This window comes from Rousettus aegyptiacus, unplaced genomic scaffold (assembly GCF_014176215.1).
Source record: "Rousettus aegyptiacus isolate mRouAeg1 unplaced genomic scaffold, mRouAeg1.p scaffold_m13_p_3, whole genome shotgun sequence".
NCBI classification, from domain to species: Eukaryota; Metazoa; Chordata; class Mammalia; order Chiroptera; family Pteropodidae; genus Rousettus; species Rousettus aegyptiacus.
The window spans coordinates 3,772,321-3,793,419 of NW_023416306.1; the positions used below are offsets into that span (position 1 = coordinate 3,772,321).

The 21,099-nt window shown below is 64.0% G+C and overlaps 1 protein-coding gene and 1 long non-coding RNA gene across 11 annotated transcripts in view; one reads left to right on the plus strand and one right to left on the minus strand.

Moving 5' to 3' along the window:
• RAPGEF1 (Rap guanine nucleotide exchange factor 1) overlaps positions 1 to 21,099 on the plus strand; it is a 122,245-nt gene that overhangs the window by 99,452 nt on the left and 1,694 nt on the right. For 4 of the 10 annotated variants that reach the window (XM_036218076.1, XM_016133867.2, XM_016133868.2 and 1 more), the window contains 13 exons: positions 4,572 to 4,844; positions 5,724 to 5,816; positions 7,372 to 7,451; positions 9,988 to 10,099; positions 11,711 to 11,786; positions 13,445 to 13,529; positions 15,421 to 15,513; positions 16,391 to 16,576; positions 17,340 to 17,424; positions 17,536 to 17,630; positions 19,044 to 19,122; positions 19,230 to 19,331; positions 20,673 to 20,770. In XM_036218076.1, the coding sequence (XP_036073969.1) occupies positions 4,572 to 4,844; positions 5,724 to 5,816; positions 7,372 to 7,451; positions 9,988 to 10,099; positions 11,711 to 11,786; positions 13,445 to 13,529; positions 15,421 to 15,513; positions 16,391 to 16,576; positions 17,340 to 17,424; positions 17,536 to 17,630; positions 19,044 to 19,122; positions 19,230 to 19,331; positions 20,673 to 20,770 (1,457 nt within the window). The remainder of the gene's footprint in view (positions 1 to 4,571; positions 4,845 to 5,723; positions 5,817 to 7,371; positions 7,452 to 9,987; positions 10,100 to 11,710; positions 11,787 to 13,444; positions 13,530 to 15,420; positions 15,514 to 16,390; positions 16,577 to 17,339; positions 17,425 to 17,535; positions 17,631 to 19,043; positions 19,123 to 19,229; positions 19,332 to 20,672; positions 20,771 to 21,099) is intronic. The other 6 variants (XM_036218081.1, XM_016133874.2, XM_036218077.1 and 3 more) reach the window with 2 other exon arrangements.
• On the minus strand, positions 14,597 to 15,424 carry LOC118600410. The gene is made up of 2 exons (XR_004950062.1): positions 15,080 to 15,424; positions 14,597 to 14,976 (listed from the first exon to the last, which is right to left on the minus strand). It is a non-coding gene; the product is annotated as an uncharacterized LOC118600410 (long non-coding RNA).

A 21,099-nucleotide genomic window follows, 5' to 3' on the forward strand; every position in this document is an offset into this window, starting at 1 on the left:
TGCCACATGGAGTGACAAGGAATGTTATCAAGAGCCCTTCCCGGTGACCTGAGAGTGATCGAGTCCCATCTCTAAGAACCGGATCAGACATGCCTCCCTCTGGGAGTTTCCTCCCACGGAGATCGCGCGTGGGGCTGTGCAGCGGCTCAAAGCTTGACTTCCTTCCAAGAGGAACAGCGCGAGCCCCACACTGTGTCAACAGCCACAGTTCCTGGTCGAAGGAAGCGTGCTCTGAGCCCCAGACCAGGGCCGAGCCGGGGTTCCCAGCGATTTTCCGCAGGGGAAGGGAGCCCAAACCGCACTGGAACAGCAGCGCCCCTTAAGTGTGTTTTCTTATAAATGATGGATAAAAATTTAAGCCCCCAAACCAGCTGTCCAATAACCTCAGCGGTCCCCAACCTTATGGCCCCAGGGACCGGTGCTTCTATGAGAGTCGAACGCCTGATGGTCTGAGGCGGAGCTGAGGCGGTGATGCTGGCGCTGGGGAGCGGCTGCAGACACAGACGAAGCGTCCCTCACTCACCCATCACTCACCTCCTGCCGAGCAGCCTGGTGCCTAACAGACCACAGACCGGGTACCCTGTCCGCAGCCTGGGTTTTGGGGACCCCTACGATAGCTTATCTGTTTTGATAAGTAGTGTCCAAAAACACGGAAGCCATAAGCCTTGCTTGAGCCGCAAGTATACAGTAACAACCAATGTCTGGTGACTTCCGTCCTTCCCAGATACTTCACCACGGAAGAGCCCGTTCACGCGGACGATCGCGTTTCCCTGTGACTGGTTGAGCGGAGGGTTCTCTGCCGCTGTGGAGCAGCCATCCTGGTGGGAGTGCCGTGGCCCGTGGCTCTAGCCCACAGCCGCCAGCGTGCCGACTGCTTCTCGGGCACCCCCAGTCTGCCCGATGTGCAGAGGAATCCAGCGGGATGGAGTGAAATGTTATATTGAGTCAGAATTTTTCATTTGAGATCTGCTTTTTTTCCCTAGTCATTTTTCATGCCAGAACTATAATGCAGAGATAGTGTCAATGAAAACTGGTGGCCGGCCAGCTTTGAGTGGCTTTGCTTTTTAGCGTGTGAAGGGCCACATGCTAACAGAGAAGGTCGTCAGACTCAGAAGACGTAGGTTCTTTCAGGTGTGGTTAAGAGCGGGCGGCGGGTTCCGGCACCCGGTGAGGGCAGGTCTTTCTTCCGCATCCCTGGCTTTGATGTACGGCGAACCTCAGCTCACTGCCTGCTGGTCGTCACCACTCAGCTGAGGAGATCTCGCTCACAGTCAGCGGGCCGTATCGTGCAGAGCTGGGGGCGGCCTGCTGGAGACCGCCACGTGCTCTGAGTACCAGCCGCGTGTGGGACGGGCCATCGCCACCCCATCTCTCAGGAGCTGGGCCGCGTGTTACCAGGTATGCGGCCTCCCCGCCCAGCCTGCTTCCTCACGCCTGCAGAAAGGACTGTAACAGCCCTGCGTGTAGGTCAGACAGGACGATTCGCGCAGAACGCTTGGCACCACGTCCGACCGGCAGGAAGCATTCCTGAGGGTGGCCGCCGTCGTCGTCGCCGTGAGCCAGTCCTTGCTGCACTTCGAGTGTGCGCTCAGGGCCCACCGGGGCGAGGCGCCCCTCTGTTAACTGCTCCCCTTCCCATGAACTCGCTCTGGCACTCCCGGGCCTTCCGCAGAAACCTGCAGTCTCCAGACAGGCAGCCCCTCGGGCTGGAAAATCCTCGCCCAAGCAGTCTTCCTCGGGCTATAAATAAAACTCGCTGCTGCAGGGAGAGCAGCCGCTCCGTCAGGGGCAGAGCCGGGCACCAGCCAGCTCTTAAAATAGACTCCGGGCTGCGCTGAAGTGTTGCTGTCCAGTGGCCAGCTCTGCCTTTCGCCCTGCTCGTATGAATGCACATGATCTCGAAGGGCCTGGAAATGTTCTCTGGGAAGCAGCGGAGACCAGACTCGTCGAGAATGGCACAGTAACGAGCCCGTGTGGCCCTCACGTCCGCAGAGCCTGGAGAGGGACTGGGTTTCGGCCGTCCCTTGCACCTCCCCACCCCCCTGGAGGTACTTTTCAAGCTTGGCTCTTGTCCCAGCGTGACTGCATAGCTCGAATACCAGGGCCGCTCACAGGCTTGGAGCCCCTGAGGGGGAGAGGGAGGGGCAGGGCGGGGCGGCCAGGGCGCCTGGTCCAGGAGATGCTGAACCTCCTTCCTTTTTCCTTGGTGGCTACGCCTGTCCTCTGTGGTGCACACCCCTGGCAGCGACCCTGAGCCTCCTTCCTGACCTGCACCGGGGCAGCGGGTGACGCTTGTCTGTTAACCCTTCCACACTCAGAATCGAGAAGCTGCCCTGAGTCAGGCAGAAGCCTAGGCACCTTAGTAAGACTGTTACGGCTCCCGAGTGTTCCTTCGTTCTTGAGTATACCTTGGACCCCTATGAAATGCCTCAGCTCTGGCATGCGGAGTAGTTTCGACTGGTGTTTGGGAGGGGAAGGGAGGATCCCGACGCTCATGGAGGGCTTGTCACAGGCCAGTGCTGTGCCCAGGACTCCCAGCCCATCGTCTCATTAAACCCCACAGAGTCCGTGACAGAAATGCTGTCGTTTTTATCCCCCTTTTAAAGGTAAGGAAACTGAGGCCCGAGAACTTCAGTCACTTGCCCGGGGTCACAAGTAGAAAGAGAGCCCAGGCCTGCGTGACTTGAGAATGTGCCTCTTAGCGATTGCCCTTGTCCCAGCTCCCGGAAAGGCCCCCACGGTGCAGGAGTCTGCCGCCCCGAACTGGTCAAATCAGAAGCTATTGAACACGCTGTGTGGTCAGTTAGGAAGATCCTGACAAACGTAATACGTCTCGTGATTGCACAGTGACCGTCTGTGTGCGTGTAAGTCGGGGCGCTGTTCCTGCAGGGCCTGCTCAAGTGCTAAGTACGTTAACGGGGTGCGGTGTCAGTTAGGAGAGGATTGGGACTCTAGAAAGGCTTGGCCTTTGTCTTAGTCTGTTCCGGCTGCTGTAACAAAATACCACAGACTGGGTGGCTGATAAAGAAGAGAAATTTATTTCTCACGGTTCTGGAGGCTGAAAGTCCACGATCGAGGTGCCGGCATGGCTGGGTGAGGGCCCTTCCCAGGCCTCCGACTCGCCGTCGCCACCCTCACGCAGCAGAAGGGCCAGCATCTCTCTGGAGCCGCTCAAGGGCGCTGCGGCCGCACGTGGCCACGGGAGAGCCTCTGAGCGGGGCGCGGAGCCCACGGCCCACTCCCCCGGGACGGAGGTTGACCGCACAGGGTCGGCCTTGAGTTTGTGAGTTAGATGAGGCTTTGAAACGTGTAAGGATGAGCAGGTACCGAGGGCAGGTGTCCTGGGTCTGACACGAACCAGCAGCCACTGGCGCTCACAGGGCGAGAGGGCCTTGGCGTCCCCGGAGGGGGAGAAGGAGCCCGGCTGGCGCCAGGCCGGCTGAGGGAGGGGGACCTGCCCGTCATTGCAGTTGCCACAGCTCCGTCCAGGTTCAAGGGCAGCTTTGTAAAACCACCTAAGGGTATGAGCAGCTTAGACCTCCTTTCATTTAAAAATTTTGTTTATTCCTTTCCCTGGTCTGTGGGTTCCAAAAAGTCCTCTCAGAATGCAGAGACGTTTGAGTGCTTGATAGGGACCTTCGTATTGGGTTGGAGTTTCGTCGAGTTCCTGTGCCAGTCGTGGGTGTGAGCCTGGCCAGGACCTCGGACACAGCCCCCCACGCTCCTCCCCCTTTTCCCTGTGGTGGCAGTGTGCCTTTGCAGGATGCGGTGACGTAGCTGTGTTCTTAGCCTGGCGAGCGGTCGTCTGGGAGCACCTCTGTCACTCCCCCCTCAGCAGGGCCCAGGCCTGCGGGGTGCTGACGAGGAGCTGCAGGCCCAGCCTGACCTCAGGCTTCTCTCTCTGGGTGAGACTTTGGGAGCGTCCTTTGGGGGCTCTGAGGTAGCATCAGAAGCATTGCAAGGTCACTTCATTTATTTAAAAAAAGAAGAAAAAGAAAAAACAAAAGGTTGGGTAGAAAAATAAACGAATTCATAGAAATTTTTAGCATTTTTGATAGCACAATTTTTCCATCCATTTTTAAGGCTTATGCCCTTCCCTTCCAAAGGATTCGAGGTGGGGTACAATATTTAAAAGGCTGTGATGTTTGACTTTCCAAGGATAAATCCTAAGAGATTTATCTAAAATTTTTAGAATAATTAAATGTGACCAGGTATCTGACTATACATGTTGAATTTAGCCGCAAGGTTCCTGAAAGGACGAAAAGCGCAGACCGAGTTCTGTGACAAAGCAGAGGACGTGAGCCCTCACACAGCGCGGGGCTGGCTCTCATTTGGGGCGCCCTGCCATTCGGACACTGAGGATGCCACCGCTCAGTCTTCAGGCCTGGGCAGGAGACCTCGGCTGGAGCCCCGGGGGAGGGTTGGCCTGGCCCGCGGCCCTCGTCCCGGCCACTGGTCACTGTGAACAGCCCGTCGGAGCTCAGCGGCGCCAACCTAATTACTTTTTCTTTTGTCTCTTTTCTTCTTCCCATCTCATCGTTCTGTGTGTGTTTTCCTCTTCGACTCCGCAGTGTAAGTCTGTGTTCAGGTCCTACTCCCAGGACTTCGTGCCTCACGGCCAAGCTTCTGCTCAGCCTTTCCTCCCGCCTACCTCCTCTTCCTCTCCGCATTTCCCTCCTGCTCGCCAGTCTCCGAGCTCTGACTCGGCGGCGGCCGCCGTGGCCGGCCCGGCCCCCAGCACCGTAGACGGGCCTCTTTCATCCTCTCGGGAGAGCGGCTCTCGTGGGAACACTGTCTGCCTTCCTTCCGAAACCTCTCTCACTGACTCGCCCCCGACGCCTTCGGTGAGAACTCAACCCCCACCCCCACCCCCCGACGTGGGGCCGCCCGTCTGGAGAAAGCGGTGTCACCGTTCGTGAAAGAGCCACCTCCCCGCCCCCGCAGTCAAGTCCGTGGCTGGCCTGTGCCCGCTGGCAGCATGGCCAGCCGAGGTCTGTGGAAGGCCGCCGGGCGAAGCGGTGGTCCCTGTGTCTGCAGAACGGAAATCGGGCCTGTACCAGGTTCCCGGCGAGCCAGGGGTCTGAGTGTCCGCAGGTGGATTAGTGGCCGTTTAGAGACTGTCAGTCGCCACACACAGGAGGTAGAAAATGCTGCTGGTTTCCGTTTGGTCGGTGGTCCTTAGAGAAGGGCACGGGGGCCGAAGGCGGCTGCGTGCTCAGCTGCGTGTTTGGGGACCAGGGGCCTGCGCTCTGTGCTGTGAAGGTGCCTGCAGGGCTGCGTCAGGCACAGGGAAGTGTCTGCCCCACAGCTAGGAGGGGACGAGTGCACGGGCCGGAGCCACGCAGGCAGGTGGGGCCAGGCCCCACACGTGGGTCGTCTCGATGTGTGGCTTCCCCCTCTCCAAAAGTGCCTCCCACGCCACTGGGGAGCCTGCTGTCCCCACCACGGCAGAGTGGGGTGGGGCAATCTGATGACTGGCACCTGTGGAGAAGACGCAGCGGGAAACGTGGGGCCCCTTTAACACAGCGAGAGGTGGCCGGAGCAGCTTGGTCGTTGTCCCCGACCCCAAGGCAAAACTGTCCCAGAAGAACCGAGCGCAGGCCTGGCTGGCTCCTCGAGAAGGGCGTCAGGGCAGGGCCAGCCCGGGAGGCGACCTCCCTGAGCCGTGAGCGCTGGCTCGAGGGCTGTCACATGCGCCTTTCCTCTCGTCCTGTCTCCCCCAGAGTGAAAACGCCAGTGAGGAAGCTGGTGAGGGCGAATACGTCAGTCTGTACTCCTCTGGCCAGAGCAGCGAGGAGCGGGCTGCCCCCCGAGGAGTAAGTAGCCTCGGGCTGCCTGGTGCATGCGGCCTGGCGCCCGGGCTCGGCCCGGCTTCCGTCTGGCCGAGCCCCCCGGTCACTAGCAGACCGGGTCCCCGCAGCCTCTCCAGCTCGGCCCTGTGGGTGAGGACATGGCTTCTGGTGAAGGTCTCCCCTCTGCTTTCGCTTCCAGTCGAGCGGCGCCCCTCGAGCCCAGCCGATGGGTCTCGGAGTCCGCGGAGCAGCCTGCCGACGGCCCGGCCGCGTGCCGGGGCCGCTCCGGGGCTTCCTGTCCCATCTCCTGGCGTCGACGTCCGCCCTCCATCCCTCTCGCTCCCCAGCATGCCCCTTCACCCCTTCGCTAGCTGCTTCCCAGGGAGCAGGGAGTCTGGCACGTGGCCCCCGTGTGCTCACGCACCTGTCACCACAGTGTCGCTGCTGTCCGGGGCCAGCGCGTAGAGCATCAGCAGTTCTGAGCAGCCAGCTTTCCGGGTTTTGCTGTAGCAAAACGTGGGCAAATTCAAAAGCCTCAGAACAGCCCATGAAAAACGTGGTCCCTCCTGTTATGGCCCCCAGAGAGATCCCCAGAGGAGCCTCGATGTTCGCACAAGACAGGTCGTAGAACGGGGACTTTCCTTCCAGGGAGGTCGGAGCCTGTGCGGGGAGCTTAGCCGTTTCCGCTCTGGAATCCCCACCTCTCCCAGCCCCTCTGGGGACCTCTGCCCGGCCATCATCCATCCAGCTCAGCCTCTGCACAGTGGAGCCCCGCAGGCCGGCCTGGGGCCCGCCCTCCCCCCAGGGCCACGTTCAGTGCTGGCCGCTTCGCCTCAGACCCTCCGTGGTGATGCCCCATGTAGTCTCGCTGCCCATCCTGTCGTGGCCTGGGTGGCAGACCAGGAACTCCGGAGCCCAGTGTCGTCAGACCAGGGTGGGCCCAGAGTCCCGGGAAGCGAGGCTGCCAGAGGAGAGGGTGGCTGTCGAGCCACAGTCCAGAGGACTGGAACCGGGTGGGGAGCCAGCAAAGGTCTGCTGCCCACCAGCAGGCCCAGCGGCTGAAGACGCAGGGTCGGGAGGCAGACAGCCCCGGATGCGAGTCGAGTGTGCAGCCAGCCTCCTAGCTGTGTGGTCTTGGGCAGGGCTCGTAACTTCTGCCGGCCTCCGCCCGTGCACGCGGGAACGGGCGTGACGGTGCAGCCGCTGGGCGGCTCGGGCGGGGCCGAGTGAGAAGAGGCGTGTGGCGCCCTTAGCACAGCGCCTGGCCCAGCTCTGCCGCGTCTCGGCGACCGCGACGTCCTCTCTTCCAGGAGGTGGCTGGGATGGCTTCGTCTCGGTCAGCAGCCGACACACGTTATAAGTAGGGGCACCTTTCGCTCTCCCCAGAGGCAAGATGCTTGTCTGAAGAGGGCCTTGTGCTTCCCGTGTGACAAGCCGCGGTCATGGGTAACTTGTCCACGTCTTGGACCGCTCTCTAGGAACTTCCGCTCCGAAGCCACTTGCAGGCAGGGACGCCGAGAAGCAAGCCAGCCCCAGCTCGGGCATCAGTCACAAACCCAGCACTGACGTCTCGTTTCAGGAATCACCAGCTGTGAAAGACGGACATCCCAGAGACCCCTCTTCAGTCAGCAGTGCCCCTGGCAGAGACGGCGGGGAGAGGTAAGGAGGGGGGCCAGCGGGGCCGGGGGCAGCGGCCGGAGCCGCCCCCGCCAGCCCACACGCCCGGCCTGCTGGTGCCTTGTGCCCGTGGTCTTGCCTTTTTTCTCACTCTCCAAATCATGGATACTCAGGGTAGAAAATGTGGAGGGTACAGAAAAGTGTGAGAAAACAGGGCAAAGCACAACTGGCCCGCCCTCAGAGGCCTTCGTTCTGTGTACGGTCCACCATTATTTCTAGATTATCTGAAACCACGATAACCACCTTACAGATTCCCGACAGTCTGCTCTTTGACAAATCGGAGGCCAGCTTTCCTCAGCCTCTTCCACGTTCAAGTACAATAACAGAGTGTAAAAGATCCCCCAAATAAAAAAATCGGTTTTTGTGAGTTTCCAGATACAGTGTATATATTAGATTCCGAAATCATGTGAAAGTAAGTTACAGATGTGACCCTCGATCCCTAAAGACTCCAGCATGTCTACTCAGCAAGCCATCTTACAGCTCCCTAATTCTCCCTAAAGTGTCCCGTGTGACTGATTTTCCTCAAACGAGAGTTGATCAAGAGTCATCTCTGCATTCAGTTGTATGTCTCTTTAATCTCTCATAACATTCGTCAGTGTTGGCCTAAGTCAGACCTGACCAGGTTTAAAAACGGGTAGTAAATTTCCAAATAGCACGTGTCGGACCTGCGGGCGGCACTGCCAGCTGCAGCTTCACGATGCCTCGCTGTCTTGGGGAGCTGTCCCCCATACTCCAGCCTCCCCTCCCTCTTTAGGCCAAAGTTTGGCTGCCTCCAGGGTCCCGGGTGCAAAGCTAAGCAAAGCCCACGTGTGGTCGTCAGGCCTAAGCGTAAATGGGCGAAGAGGAGGCAAAACTAGCACAAGACCGAAGAAAACCGGAGAGCGTCGTGTGAGGGCCCGTGGGAGAGGGCCGCGCCCCGGCCTGCCCCTGGCCCCCGTTCCGTGCGGTCCGTGTCGAGTCTGCGCCATCTGCCAGGTTAAGGGGCCCCCGCCATGAGGCAGGGCGATAGGTGAGCTCGCTTAGCAGCTGCTGGCGAAGGGCGGCCATGCCACGCGGCGGCGGCTCGTGGGCTCCGTCTCCAGCCTCCCTGGGCCCTGGCGAAGGGCGGCCGTGCCACGCGGCAGCGGCTTGTGGGCTCCGTCTCCAGCCTCCGTCTCCAGCCCTCTGGGCCCTGGCGAAGGGCGACCGTCCCACGCGGCAGCGGCTCGTGGGTTCCATCTCCACCCTCTGGGCCCTGACAAAGAGTGACCGTGCCACGCAGCAGCAGCTCGTGGGCTCCGTCTCCAGCCCTTTGGGCCCTGGCAAAAGGTGGCCGTCCCACGCGGCAGTGGCTCGTGGGCTCCGTCTCCAGCCTCCGTCTCCAGCCCCGCTGGGCCCTAGCAAAAGGCAGCCGTGCCACGCGGCAGCGGCTCGTGGGCTCCGTCTCCAGCCCCGCTGGGCCCGAGAACGCCCCTTCTCAGGGCTCCAGGCGGCCCCCGCAAAAGGAGCAGGAGGACACGCACATCGACGGCTAGAAACAGGCGCTAGGATGCCGCACGTGTTCCGCACACGCTGAACCGCCGACGGGGTGTGTGACGAGATGTGGCAGGGCCGCTTCCCAGGACCGTGCGAGGTTTTGCCCTGGCCCGTCCGCGTCGTCTTACTGCAGGTGCAGACTTTGACGTCTGAGATGCTTCGGGTTAAAAGTGTGGCCCGTGACCCCAAGGGCAGCCAGCGCCTCGCGGGGTCCTTCGTGAGAATCTAAGTATGGATCGAGGCTGTGGGAGAAAACTCCGCAGGACGGTAAGGTGCCTTCAGAGCCGGCACCCTTCTCCAGAACGCACCCCAGCCGCCCGCGCGCTCCCTCCGGAGGGGGCTCGCTCCTCTCCCCCTTTTCCAGCCAGCTCCCCGTCGGCGCTCTGGTCTCGGCGCGTCTTTCTGGACCCCAGGGGCCTTCCCTGCTCTTCAGACTGGGCTGAGGCCCCCGCTTGTGTTAGCACGTGTCGCCTGCTAGACCCAGTGCCTGCAGGATCCACACTGCCCAGGCCCTCGGAGAGGCGGCCCTCGGCAAAGACTTGGCGAGCGGCATAAGATGCGCGCGAACCCGCTCTCCCGCCCCGCTGTCCCCTCCTGGGACACCGACTCTGCGTACAGTGAGCTCTGACAGAGTGACCAACACTGTCCCTCATTTAAGTAGCTCAGCGGGACCTTCTTGGTCTCCTTGCATAATCCCTTCTGCTTGCAGGTAGATCATCCCGAGAGAGCAGAAAATGTCCCAGGGTCACACAGCTCGTCAGTACCAGAGCTAGAAATCCAGTCCACATCGTGGCTTCCGTCCACCACTCAGGACCCCGGGGTGGCAATCGGGGGTGGGAAGCGGGTCTGGGCTTCACGCTGGAGCCGTCACCAGAGTGGACACTTGTTCAGGGGCCTGGCTCTGACACGTGGTTCCGTGCAGGGGGCTACACGGCCTCAGCCTCCAGGCCATGGAGCCCGGGGCCTGGGTGACACCTACAGCGAAAACCACTTCTCCCTCCAGGGACCCGAAGTCACCAGAGGCGCCAGAGTCGGCCCAGTCAGAGGAAGAAGTGGACGAGCTGTCCCTCATTGACCACAACGAAATTATGGCAAGGCTGACACTCAAGCAAGAGGTGAGTAGTCTGCAAGCCTTACGTCTGCAGAGCCTGGCCCATGATGAGGGTGGGGGGCCTCGCGGAGGACGCGGCCTTGAGGCGCGTCAAACAGAAAGAGCCACGTGAGGCATTGACCTCCAGGGGGCAGCCTGGACTGTGGACCTCATGCATCCTGTTTATCCTGGCCCAACACCCGGGCCACCATGGGTAGTGAAAGATCCTGAGCGAACAGGTGAACTCCAGGAGGAAGTGTGCTGTCGCCTCCTCTGACACATCCAGCCAGTCACCTCGGGCAAGCTGCAGGACACTAATGCCCCCGATGACCGGCTCACGAGATTGACGTCGATGGGAGGCGCTCAGCACGGGGCCTGGGGGGGGCAGGGGGGGGCACCCTCGTGAGCATGAGGTGTCGCTGTGTCGTTACGATCAGCGACCCCACAGTCATCTCGGCGGGGAACACAGGTGACTAGGAAACCTCAGGCTACCTGTGTCCTGTGCCTTGTCAAGAGAGCCTCGCTGGCGAGGACGGTACCCCACCTGCCGGAGGAACTAACCTGTAGGGCCTGCAGCTCTCCTCTGCCATGTGAGTCTGGAAACCCAGAGGAATGGCTGAATGCAGTGGCCCGCCCGTGACGGACGACCGTGCGCTTGGCTCTGCCTCAAGGCAGCATACGCGGCCACACAGACGAGCAGGCAGGCGCTGCCCTTCGCACGCTGCTCGGCGTGGCTGGGCTGGCCGGGCGGGGCTGCGGGCCACTGTGACAGCGGCGCCTCGTGGCCCCTGGCAGGGACGTCTCCCGAAAAACCAAGTCATGGTCAGAGCCACCCCCACCCTTAGCCAGAAGTCCAAGGTGTGTTCAGGACTCAGAGGCCAGGGGCATCTGTGGGAGCGAGGGCGGCAGACACACGCAGGGTCGCGGGCTGTCCCGTTGAGAACCCCAGAGCGGGGGCGTGCTGGGGCCCTGGCCAGGCCCGGCGACAGCTCCCCTTGGCTCCGGGCCAGGTTCGTTGGCAGGCAGCAGGCACTGGGCCTGTAAGCAGTGTCAGGTCTAATTGAACATCTTTGTGAGAAGGGCTCCTTGGAAGGACCTGTGACGTTGTGACGAGTGACTTCCCCTTCCACCTGGGGAAGCGCGGTCAGACCTGTAGTAGCCTGCTGTGGTTTTAGGGACACGGACGTACTCGGAGGTATTCCTGCTGCCCGACAGCTACTCTGGGAGAGGCTGCGGGCAGTCCCGCCTGCCTCGCCATGGGGCTCCGCCACCTAGTGTGTGAGGACGCCCCTCCCTTCCTCGCGGCCCAGTGGGCTGGTGAATAGGGGGAAGCGAATGGCGCCATGCCCCCCTGACCCTGGCCCACTAGTGCCCTGACGCCATTGGTGTGTGGGCAGCCCAGGCCCAGCCACCTCCCAGGTGAGATCTGCCCTGTGCCTGCGCACCGAGCGCAGCGCGCTGGACGGGCAGGACGGGCGCACCTGGCCTCTGCGGCGCGGCCATGCCGCCCCCAGGCCGAGGTGGCAGAGGACGGGCCTCGGGGCCGCCGCGGCACAGTCGGCGTCACCCCGTCTGCCGTGACTTCTGAAACCGACTTCTCACAGCTGCCTCGCGCCCCCCTCTGTCGTCACTGCAGGGTGACGACGGGCCAGACGTCCGTGGAGGATCTGGGGACATCCTGCTGGTCCACGCTACTGAGACGGACAGGAAAGGTACGGCAGCGCCCTCTGTAGTGGCCTTCGTCCGCATCAGGACTCCCCGGATTGGGGCTGGTCCTGCCGAGGCCACCCACTGCCCTGTCCTCTCCGCCAGCCCTGAGCCGGTCAGGATAGTGGTGCTGCTGGGTCACCACGGAGAGAGCCCACCCGGGGGACCAGCGACCCTCGTTCGAACCCAGGCCTCCTCTTCCCAGCCCCCGGGGGGGAGTGTGCGGGCTTAGAGCAGGGGCACTGCCCTCGGGATCCCAACCCTCTGGGACCTGGACAAGCAGGGCCCCGGGAGGGGGCTTCTGTGCCAGAAGGCCTGTCGGTCCAAGCTGTGTCCTGCCAGGGAGAGGCGGAGGGGGCTGAGGAAGGTGCCGGGGGCCTTGGTGGAGACGGGGGAGGGGCCTCTCCTCACACTAATTTTCGCATCTTTAACGACTATTGAAAGGATGGGGTGACGTCAGTGTTAGAGGCAGGCGTGGGAGGAGTTTAAAACACCCCCATCTTGAAACCCTGACCTACTAATTTCATCTTTGTAGATGACCGAGTCCCTGTGTTTTTACAGCGGATTCCCCGAAGTGTGTTACACAGAATGACTTTTAAATTAGGAAAGTCGGACGAGACTAATGTTTACGTTGCAGGAAATTCAAAAACTAGAGGGAAAGCAGCAGTGGCTCCCACAGGCTCCCCGCAACCGCCGCTGAGCCCGGCCCTGGAGGCCGAGTCCACGTCCCAGCCGCGCTGTCCCCAGGCTCGGGCGGCCACTGGGCACGTCCCTCCCTCCCGCCTCAGCTGACTCGGCTTGCGCAGGGGCGCAGGGTGCCCGGCGGCTGTGCGGCTGGGGTGAGCTCGGCGAGCGTTCCTGCTCGCGGGCGGGCAGTGCTCACGCAGTGTGCGCGCTTGCCCCCCGGGACAGCCGGCCCTCCCCTCTGCGCCAGGCAGGCCGGAGCCGGCCTCAGCCCTGCGAAGGAACGACTTCGTTTCTGCGAAGGGCCTGAGTGGGAGCTGGCTGCGGTCCTCTGCTCTGAGCGGCGAAGCCGGCTGCGGCCCGGGCCGGGGGGACCCCGCCGGCAGGGCAGCCCGAGAATCTTCCTGTCTGTGCCAACGGCGCCTGAGGAAGGCCGCTCTGCCAGTTGGGCTTCTGCCCGGTTTTAGTAATGGAAAGGCTTCGAGGCTCCAGGAACCAGAGCCATTGAACCTAGGGCTGCTTGGGAGGGTGCATCCCACCTGCAAATAAATGGGGCTGCTGTGATTCTGGAAAGGTTGGGAACCCCTGGCTAGAACCAGCCCCTCCGAAGGGAAGGGGAGGTCGTGGATGGGAGCGCTCGGCCCAAGCGCCCCCGACTGCCGGAGGCAGGTCCCTCCTGGCTGGCCTCGCCCTTCCCCGGCAGGCCAGCGAGCCCACAGGCGTACCCCGGCCAAGCTCTGCCCCTCAGCCTGGCCTCGGGCCTCTCGGCGCATGTTAATTACCAGGCGTCCGCTTCCGGGCGCTGCCACCTTCACGTGTAACACGGTCCTGCTGCCGGGCTCGAATCACTTTCTCTGTGCCGGGATGATTAAGACCCTGGGAACCGTCAGGCCCTGGCCCAGACAAGCAGCTCTCGATGCCTCGTCGGGGGCGGCACACGCCGGCGGCGGGCGCGCTAACCGGTGGCTGTCCCCTCCAGACCTGGTGCTGTACTGCGAGGCCTTCCTGACCACCTACAGGACCTTCATCGCGCCCGAGGAGCTCATCCGGAAGCTGCAGTACAGATATCCTTTCCCGGCCCCGGCCCCACGCCTCGCACCACGGAGCTTTGGGAGCGGAGAGAGGAGGGGCCCCCGCGGCGGGCAGGGGGGGTGCTCCGTCCTGCCCCGCCGTGTCCTGGCTCTGGGGCCTCAGGCCAAGCTTCGTCTTTGAACCTCTTTCCCCGTCTGTGAAAGGGCGGAGTGAGAGCGTATGACGTGTCCGGAACACAGAGTGTGCTGGCTGATGGTAGTCGTGATAACTGGCTGCTTCGGCAGAACTAGCATTGCCGTGCCCTGAGGCGGGGAACCTGCAGGTCCCCGCAGAGCCCCAGGTCGTCGGTGTGATGGCTGCGGAGTGTCTCAGCCTTGAGAGGACCAAGACTCCAAGCTCAGACAGTCACAGCCACCCCACCTGCTGGCCCGCCCGGCCCTGGACGGAAGCCACGTCCACAGCAGAGCTGGCCCCCAATCACGTTTGCCGCGAGCTCGCCCTTTCAGACGATGCCGCCTGCAGTGGTGGCTCAGGATGGCCCTGGGCCTAGAAGGACCCACTCTTGATGCCTCTAGTCAGGTCCAGACCTGCCCATCCCGCCGACGCCAGCCTGGAGCTGCTTCTCCAAAGAGCAGGCCAGCTTAGGGTCCCCTGGCAACTGGGCTGCCTCCCTGGTTCACAGCCCGTGACTGCCCTCTGCTGGACAGCGCCCACCACGCGGGGCAGGAAGTCCAGAGTCCGGGTTCTCTTCCCTCCCTGTGTGCCCCGAGGCTCCCCCGATGCCTCCTGTCTCCTCCAGACCCCGTGCCTTCCGCTCTCCCCTCGCCTGGGCCCCAGGGGCCCTGGTCCCCCGAGCCTGGAGTGGGCGGCCCCGTTCACAGGTTCTCCAGCCTCACAGGTTCTCGAGCCTCACACGTTCACTCGCTCACAGACCTGGCTCCACCGAGAGTGACTCTCACTTGTGGAGGACTCGGCCTTTGTACGTGTGACCCCACCCCGCTACAAAACCGTTTAGTGTCTCACATCCGTGTTATTGCCGTGTTACCTACGGTGCCATCATGTTATTACCTATATGTACTTAAGGAAACTGAGGCTCAGAGAGGGTAAGTGACCCACGTGGCCGTTTGTTGCGAGTGCATCTCCTCCCCGTCCCCCAGGCCTCTCTGACTCCAGAGCCGGGCTCTCAGCGCCTCCCCTGCTCGGCCAGCTGTGGCGTGTCAATGGAGGTCAAGATCCTGAGCACGCCTGGCCAGTGAGCCCTCTGCGGCAGGCCCTGGGCACTGTCTAGACACCGGCAGGTGGCTCCTTCCTGAGCACTCCTGGGTCACGAGGCAGCAGGCAGGATGGAGTCAGAGAAGAGGCGGGGGGGGGGGTCGATGGTGAGCACAGGAGGACGGCAGAAACTGTGACCCCAGGAGGAGCAGGAGGTGGCGGGTGTCGCAGGGCTGCGTGGGGCCAGAGCAGGCGTTCCTCGAGTGCCTGAAGTGTGGGGAGATGGTGAGAACACGTCAGGAGAGGAGAGAGACCCCATGGGCCGCACACGTTCCCGAGGTTGGGGTTTGGGCACGTGGTTTGTGACCACCTTTCTCTTCCTGAGCTCAGCGAGGCGGCCCGCGGCGTTTCAGGAAGTCCGACGGGAACCTCGGGTTGAACTGACCCCGGCAGGCCCGGCCGGTGCGGTGGGGACAGTTCTGCAGGCAGGAGAGGTGGCGGCTGAGAAGAGTCTGGGCCCTGGGCTGAGTCCCGCTTCGCGGCCCTGCCCCCTGCTTGAGTCCCGTGCCTTCCCGTGCCCTGGGTGCCGGCTGCCGCCGCCTCGCGCCCACACCGTCAGCACAGCAGGCGGGGGCTGGGAGACGGCAGCCCCCCACTGACGCCACGCGCCCCTGCCCCTGAGCACGGTGCTTTCCTTAACGCGTCCTCCACGTACGAGAAGTTCTCTCCGTTCGCTGACACATTCAAGAAGCGCGTCAGCAAGAACACGTTCTTCGTGCTGGTGCGGGTGGTGGATGAGCTCTGGTGAGTGCTCCGCCTCCCAGACTGGGGGAGCGTGTGGGGAGGAGCCCAGCAGGCCTCGGGCATCTCGGGGTTCCCGCCGGGCCGCACACCTCTCTGCCGAGATCGGGGCCTCCCGGCACATTCCGCCTGCGCCTCCCGAGTACGCGCCCACAGCCCTGGACGGCGCTCGCCCTGCCCGCTTTAACATGACCCTCGGGAAAAGACCTGTGGCCTCAGACTGACCCCAGCCTGCAGTGTGCTTCCTCACGGGGGCCACGTGCTCCGCACGTGACTCGCTCAGCCCGCAGAGGCCCCGTGCTGAGCCCCCAGCAGCGGTGGAGGCGCCTGCCGCCCCCCTCGGCTCCCCCGCACCCTGACGCGGCGCCGTCCACGTCCGCTCGCCCAGCGGGCCCCTCCTTGGGTGGGTGAAGGAAACAGCGCCACCCTTCTGCCGGGGATGGTCTCAGCCAGCGCCCGCGAGCTGCGGCACTCTGCCGGCATGGCGGTCTGTGCGGGGGAGGCGCCGGGGCGTCTACGGCCGTCTGGCCTGAGGGCCAGGGCCCCTTACGACTCCTCGCCCGAGGAACCAGGAGCCCCTCCGGGGATTTGTGTGGGATTCGTCCACAGCCCAGGTGCCACGTGGTCTCTGCTGCTGGTCCAGTGCCAGCAACCCTTGCTGGGAGAACGGTGGCTACTGGTTACCAGTGGGACCGCCCCAGCACCGCGGGGGTGCAGGCCGCCGTCCCAAGCCCTTTCCTCTTGCTCTCTTCCCGTGAGAGGTTTCCGGCTCTGCCGACGGCTGCCACGTGGCCCTTGGGTATCTCTGGACCTGGTGGCAGCCGCCTTCTGCCTGTCCTGTGCTCCTGCCCCTCCCTCACCCTGCGGCCTTGGCCCTCAGCCTCGTGGAGCTGACGGAGGAGATCCTGAAGCTGCTCATGGAGCTGGTCTTCCGCCTGGTGTGCAGCGGCGAGCTCAGCCTGGCCCGCGTGCTCCGGAAGAACATCCTGGACAAGGTGGACCAGAAGAAGCTGCTCAGGTGTGCCAACTCCGACCAGCCCCTGGCCGCCAGGGGCGTGGCAGCCAGGTGAGCCCCGGGCCGTCCGTGGCCGCCCCAGCCCCGTGTCCTCTGGCGAGAGCTGTGCCCAGGAGCTGCCGCTCGCTCCGCCTCTCACAGCGCACGCCCCAGCCCCACAGCCTCACGTCCCGGCCCTGCCCGCCTCGGGGGCAGCCCGGTGGCTGGGCCGCTTCTCCAGGGTTGTGTTGTGTGACGAGTCGCCTTGGTACCAGGAAGTGGGGCGCCAGGGCGCGCGGGGCCTTACCAGGACAGGAGGCAGATGACCGTGTTGCGGGCTGTGGTCAGCCCTTCTCTGCATTAACACGGCAGCTGTTGACTCGCCCTGCCGTCCCGAATGTTCCTAAGAACCTGTACGAAGGCTCCAGTCTGTCACCTGCTTCCTCCCCACCCCTCATACCCTAGCCACAGATGTTTGCGACTTATCACCTCGTTAGTGAGTGTTGTAGGCTTCGTTCGCGTGACACCACCTCCATCCCCACCAGGCCCCGGAAATGGGGCCAGGCAGGGGGTTCTCGGGCAGCTGGGCCGTCCATGGGCCCAGACGGGGCCCACAAGATCCAGCAGCAGAGGCAGGAGAGGGCGGCCGGCATGGCAGTCCCGGGAGGAGCCGGGCCCGGTCCCGCCCTGCTGCCAACCCGCTTCGTGGCCTCTGTGCAGCCACAAAGCGAGGCCGGGCGCCCCCTGGCCTCTTGGTTCTGAGGCCATAGTGCAGGACCAGTCCAGCCCCTGCATCCTGTCCACACACCACTCATCTCGGTGCTCTGTCTCCCAGGCCGGGGACCTTGCATGATTTCCACAGCCATGAAATAGCCGAGCAGCTGACGCTGCTGGACGCAGAGCTCTTCTATAAGATAGAGGTATGGTGTCCGGCGGGCTGGGGGAGGGCTGCGCGTCCCTGAACGAGAGAAACTGCCCGTCCCAGGAAAGCCAGAGGGCTCCAGCCCTATCCAGTCTGCTTCCTTTTTCAGATTCCTGAGGTTTTGCTTTGGGCAAAAGAGCAGAACGAGGAGAAGAGCCCCAACCTGACGCAGTTCACCGAGCACTTCAACAACATGTCCTACTGGTAAGAGGGGCCTCAGTCCGAGGGCCCAGTTCCCTGGGGGCGGCACCTCGGGGTGGGCTGCTGCTTCCTTTGCAGACAGCTCCGGCAGCGGGGAGAAGGAGGTGCCTCTTGCACCCTCCCAGCTCTGTCCGCGGGCCCGTGGCATTAACTGTGAACCGTAGGCAGCGGGGAGCAAGGGCACGGCCAGGACGGGGCCAGGACGGGGCGCGTCCGGCACGTGGGAAGGGGCCGTGCGAGGGCCGGCCGGGGAGGAGTCACGCAGCAGGGAGCGCCAGGTTGTGTGCTAACGTCGCAGGCGGCGGCGGGGGACGGGGTGTCACGGTTGCTTCACTGGAGCAGAAGGGGCAAAGCAGACTGGCACTTCCTGCAAGTGACGGGCAGTGGCCACTGTGAAACCACAGCAGGTCCTCGCGTGCGGCTGGCCCTCAGCTCTGGCTGCCCCTGAGGCTGTGAGAGGTGCCTTGTCTGGCCAGGCGGCCTCTTGACTCGCGGTGCTGCCGGCCTCAGTGCAGCTCGGGTCAGCACTCGGTGGGAAAGCTCTTCTTTGACCCTCCAAAGCTGCCGTGGACCTGGACGGGTCCCCATCCCAGTGGTGGGCACCCACTGGCCACCAGATGTCTTTGTGGCCTCTTGCCTGTCGGGGATGACATGAGCTCCCCGAGAACAGAGACAAGGGCCACGCTTGGCGCCTCGCAAGCCCTGGGCACGTGGCCAGCGTGGGGCACGTGGCCGTGTGGGCACATGGCTGGCATGGGTGCATGGCCGGTGTGGGCACTCAGCAGGCGTGGGCGTGTGGCCGGCATGGGCGCGTGGCCGGCGCGGGGCGCGTGGCCGGCATGGGCACTTAGCAGGCGTGGGCGCGTGGCCGGCGTGGGCGCGTGGCCGGTGTGGGGCGCGTGGCCGGCGTGGGCGCCTGGCCGGCGTGGGCGCGTGGCCGGCGTGGGGCGCGTGGCCGGCGTGGGCACTTGGCAGGCGTGGGCGCGTGGCCGGCGTGGGCGCGTGGCCGGCGTGGGGCGCGTGGCCGGCGTGGGCACTTGGCAGGCGTGGGCGCGTGGCCGGCGTGGGCACTCAGCAGGCGTGGGCGCGTGGCCGGCGTGGGCGCGTGGCCGGCGTGGGGCGCGTGGCCGGCGTGGGCACTTGGCAGGCGTGGGCGCGTGGCCGGCGTGGGCGCGTGGCCGGCGGGGGGCGCGTGGCCGGCGTGGGCGCGTGGCCGGCGTGGGCGCGTGGCCGGCGTGGGGCGCGTGGCCGGCGTGGGCGCGTGGCCGGCGGGGGGCGCGTGGCCGGCGTGGGGCGCGTGGCCGGCGTGGGCGCGTGGCCAGCTGCTGCTGGTGTTCGCGTCCCCCTGCACGGGGCCGCCCAGGAGCCTGAAGGACGAGATTGGCTCAGCCACCGTCCTCTCCTTGGTTGGTACAGGGTCCGGTCGATAATCATGCTTCAGGAAAAGGCACAGGACAGGGAGCGGCTGCTCCTGAAGTTCATCAAGATCATGAAGGTAGCCGCGGCACCACTCGGAGCCTGCCCCTCCAGGCCCTGCCCCGGGAAGTGGGAAGCCCCAGGTCGGCCACCCTGCCCTCACGGCCACCTCGCCTCTCTCTGCAGCATTTACGGAAGCTCAACAACTTCAACTCCTACCTGGCCATCCTCTCGGCGCTGGACTCGGCGCCCATCCGCAGGCTGGAGTGGCAGAAGCAGACCTCAGAGGTGAGCGGCTGGGAAGGGAGCCAGCAGGCGTGTGGCCCTGGGTGGTCGCTGTGGTGGGCATGCTCAGGAGTGGAGACCTGGTCTCGGGTGCCTGCTCTGCCACCAGCCTGCCGGGTGACCGGGGCAGCCCACCCCACCTTAGTCTCCTGTTTCTAACCTCCTGTCGTTGGCCCCTGAGGGGCTTCGAGGCTGGCGCTGGGGTCGTCACATGGTGGTGTCCTGCGCCTGCCCCTCGGGCCTGTACCTGCGTCCTGGCTTCACCTGCGCCTTCCTCGGCCCGTGCTTCTGGCGGGGCTGCTTTGGGCTGGGGCCACGTGGGCACAGGGGCCGTTCTGTGAACAGGCCAGACTTCGTATGGGGCGGCTTATTAGAGGGAAGAGGGTGGGGCACTGAGCGACCGTGCGACCGCGGTCCGGCCGGGGTCCGGGAGCCCCCTGAGGGAGTATCGGTCTCACCAAGACCTGCGTGGGGGGTTTCCTGGGAAGGGAGGGGAGTCCCTGTTGGGGGACAGAGGCGTGCACAGACTAGGGGAGGTGGGAGCAGGTGGGGGCCTGGCTCCCCCAAGCAGCATGGCCATATCACTGGGGAGGGGCCCGGCTCTGATCACAAGGGTCTTGGGGCCTGGCGAAGAATTGGACCTTTACCTTCTGTGGGAGCTGTCCCTTCAGAAGGGAGCCAGAGCCCACAGGGCGGAGCCTCGGCTAGGCTACCTGGGGGGTCATCTCACAGGGCAACATAAAGGGACAGTTATAAAACAGTGTTTGGAGAAGTGAGACGTTCACACTGGTTGCTCCAGGGAAGCATGAGAGGTCCTGAGGAGTCAGGCTTCCTGGAGGTGGTGACGCACCAGGGCGAGAGGCACCCAGCAGGCGAAGAGGCAGGCACCTAGCGTTCCAGGCGGGGGTCAGGGCGGCCGAGTCTCCTGGGCGAGAACCCCACGCTGCTTGCAAGAGCAGTGAGGCGCAGTCGCCTGCCAGCCCTGGTGGACGCGGCCTCGAGAGCAGTGAGGAACACAGGCAGGCTCGGGGGCAGCGACCCAGTTCGGTGGGTGCCTCAGGAGCTCGCTTGGGCTGCAGCACAGAACAGAATAGAAAATATCTTTGGCTCCGGGCCCTGTACACACGGCAGGGGCCAGTTAAAGAGACGCGGTCCTGAGCGGGCACAGACTTGTCCTCGAAAGGCCCGGCCTCCCCACGGCCGGGGCTGGGGCCGGGCCTGGCTCTGGTTCCGGGTTCGTGTGCATGGGCGCCCTCGAGCACTGGCAGAGGGTGGGCGAGGAGTCGGGGGGCGGGGCGCGGCCAGCGCCATCCCCGTGCTGAGCCTGGCGTCACCACTGCCCAGGGCCTGGCGGAGTACTGCACGCTGATCGACAGCTCGTCCTCCTTCCGGGCCTACCGGGCCGCCCTCGCCGAGGTGGAGCCGCCCTGCATTCCGTACCTGTGAGTAGAGCCCCCGCCTGGGCTTGCCCCCCCTTCCTCTGGGGCCGATCTGTCGGGCTCCCTGAGAGGCACTCTGCTTAGAGGTTTCCAACCGAGGTGACTGTACTTTAACTTCCAATTATGTAACGAGGAGCGTGTTTGACTTTTAAACAGAAAAGAGGGGTCCCGGGAAACCAGCTTCGTCTGTGCCGTCTCCCGGCCCTCCTCCCCGCCTTGGCGTCCTGCCAGGCCCCAGCAGTCCTCAAACCTGGCTGCGTGTTAAACCGCCCGAGGGACCCCGCGAGCACCTGGCACGAGAAGCTCCGAGACCGTGTCCCCGGCCCGGAGCG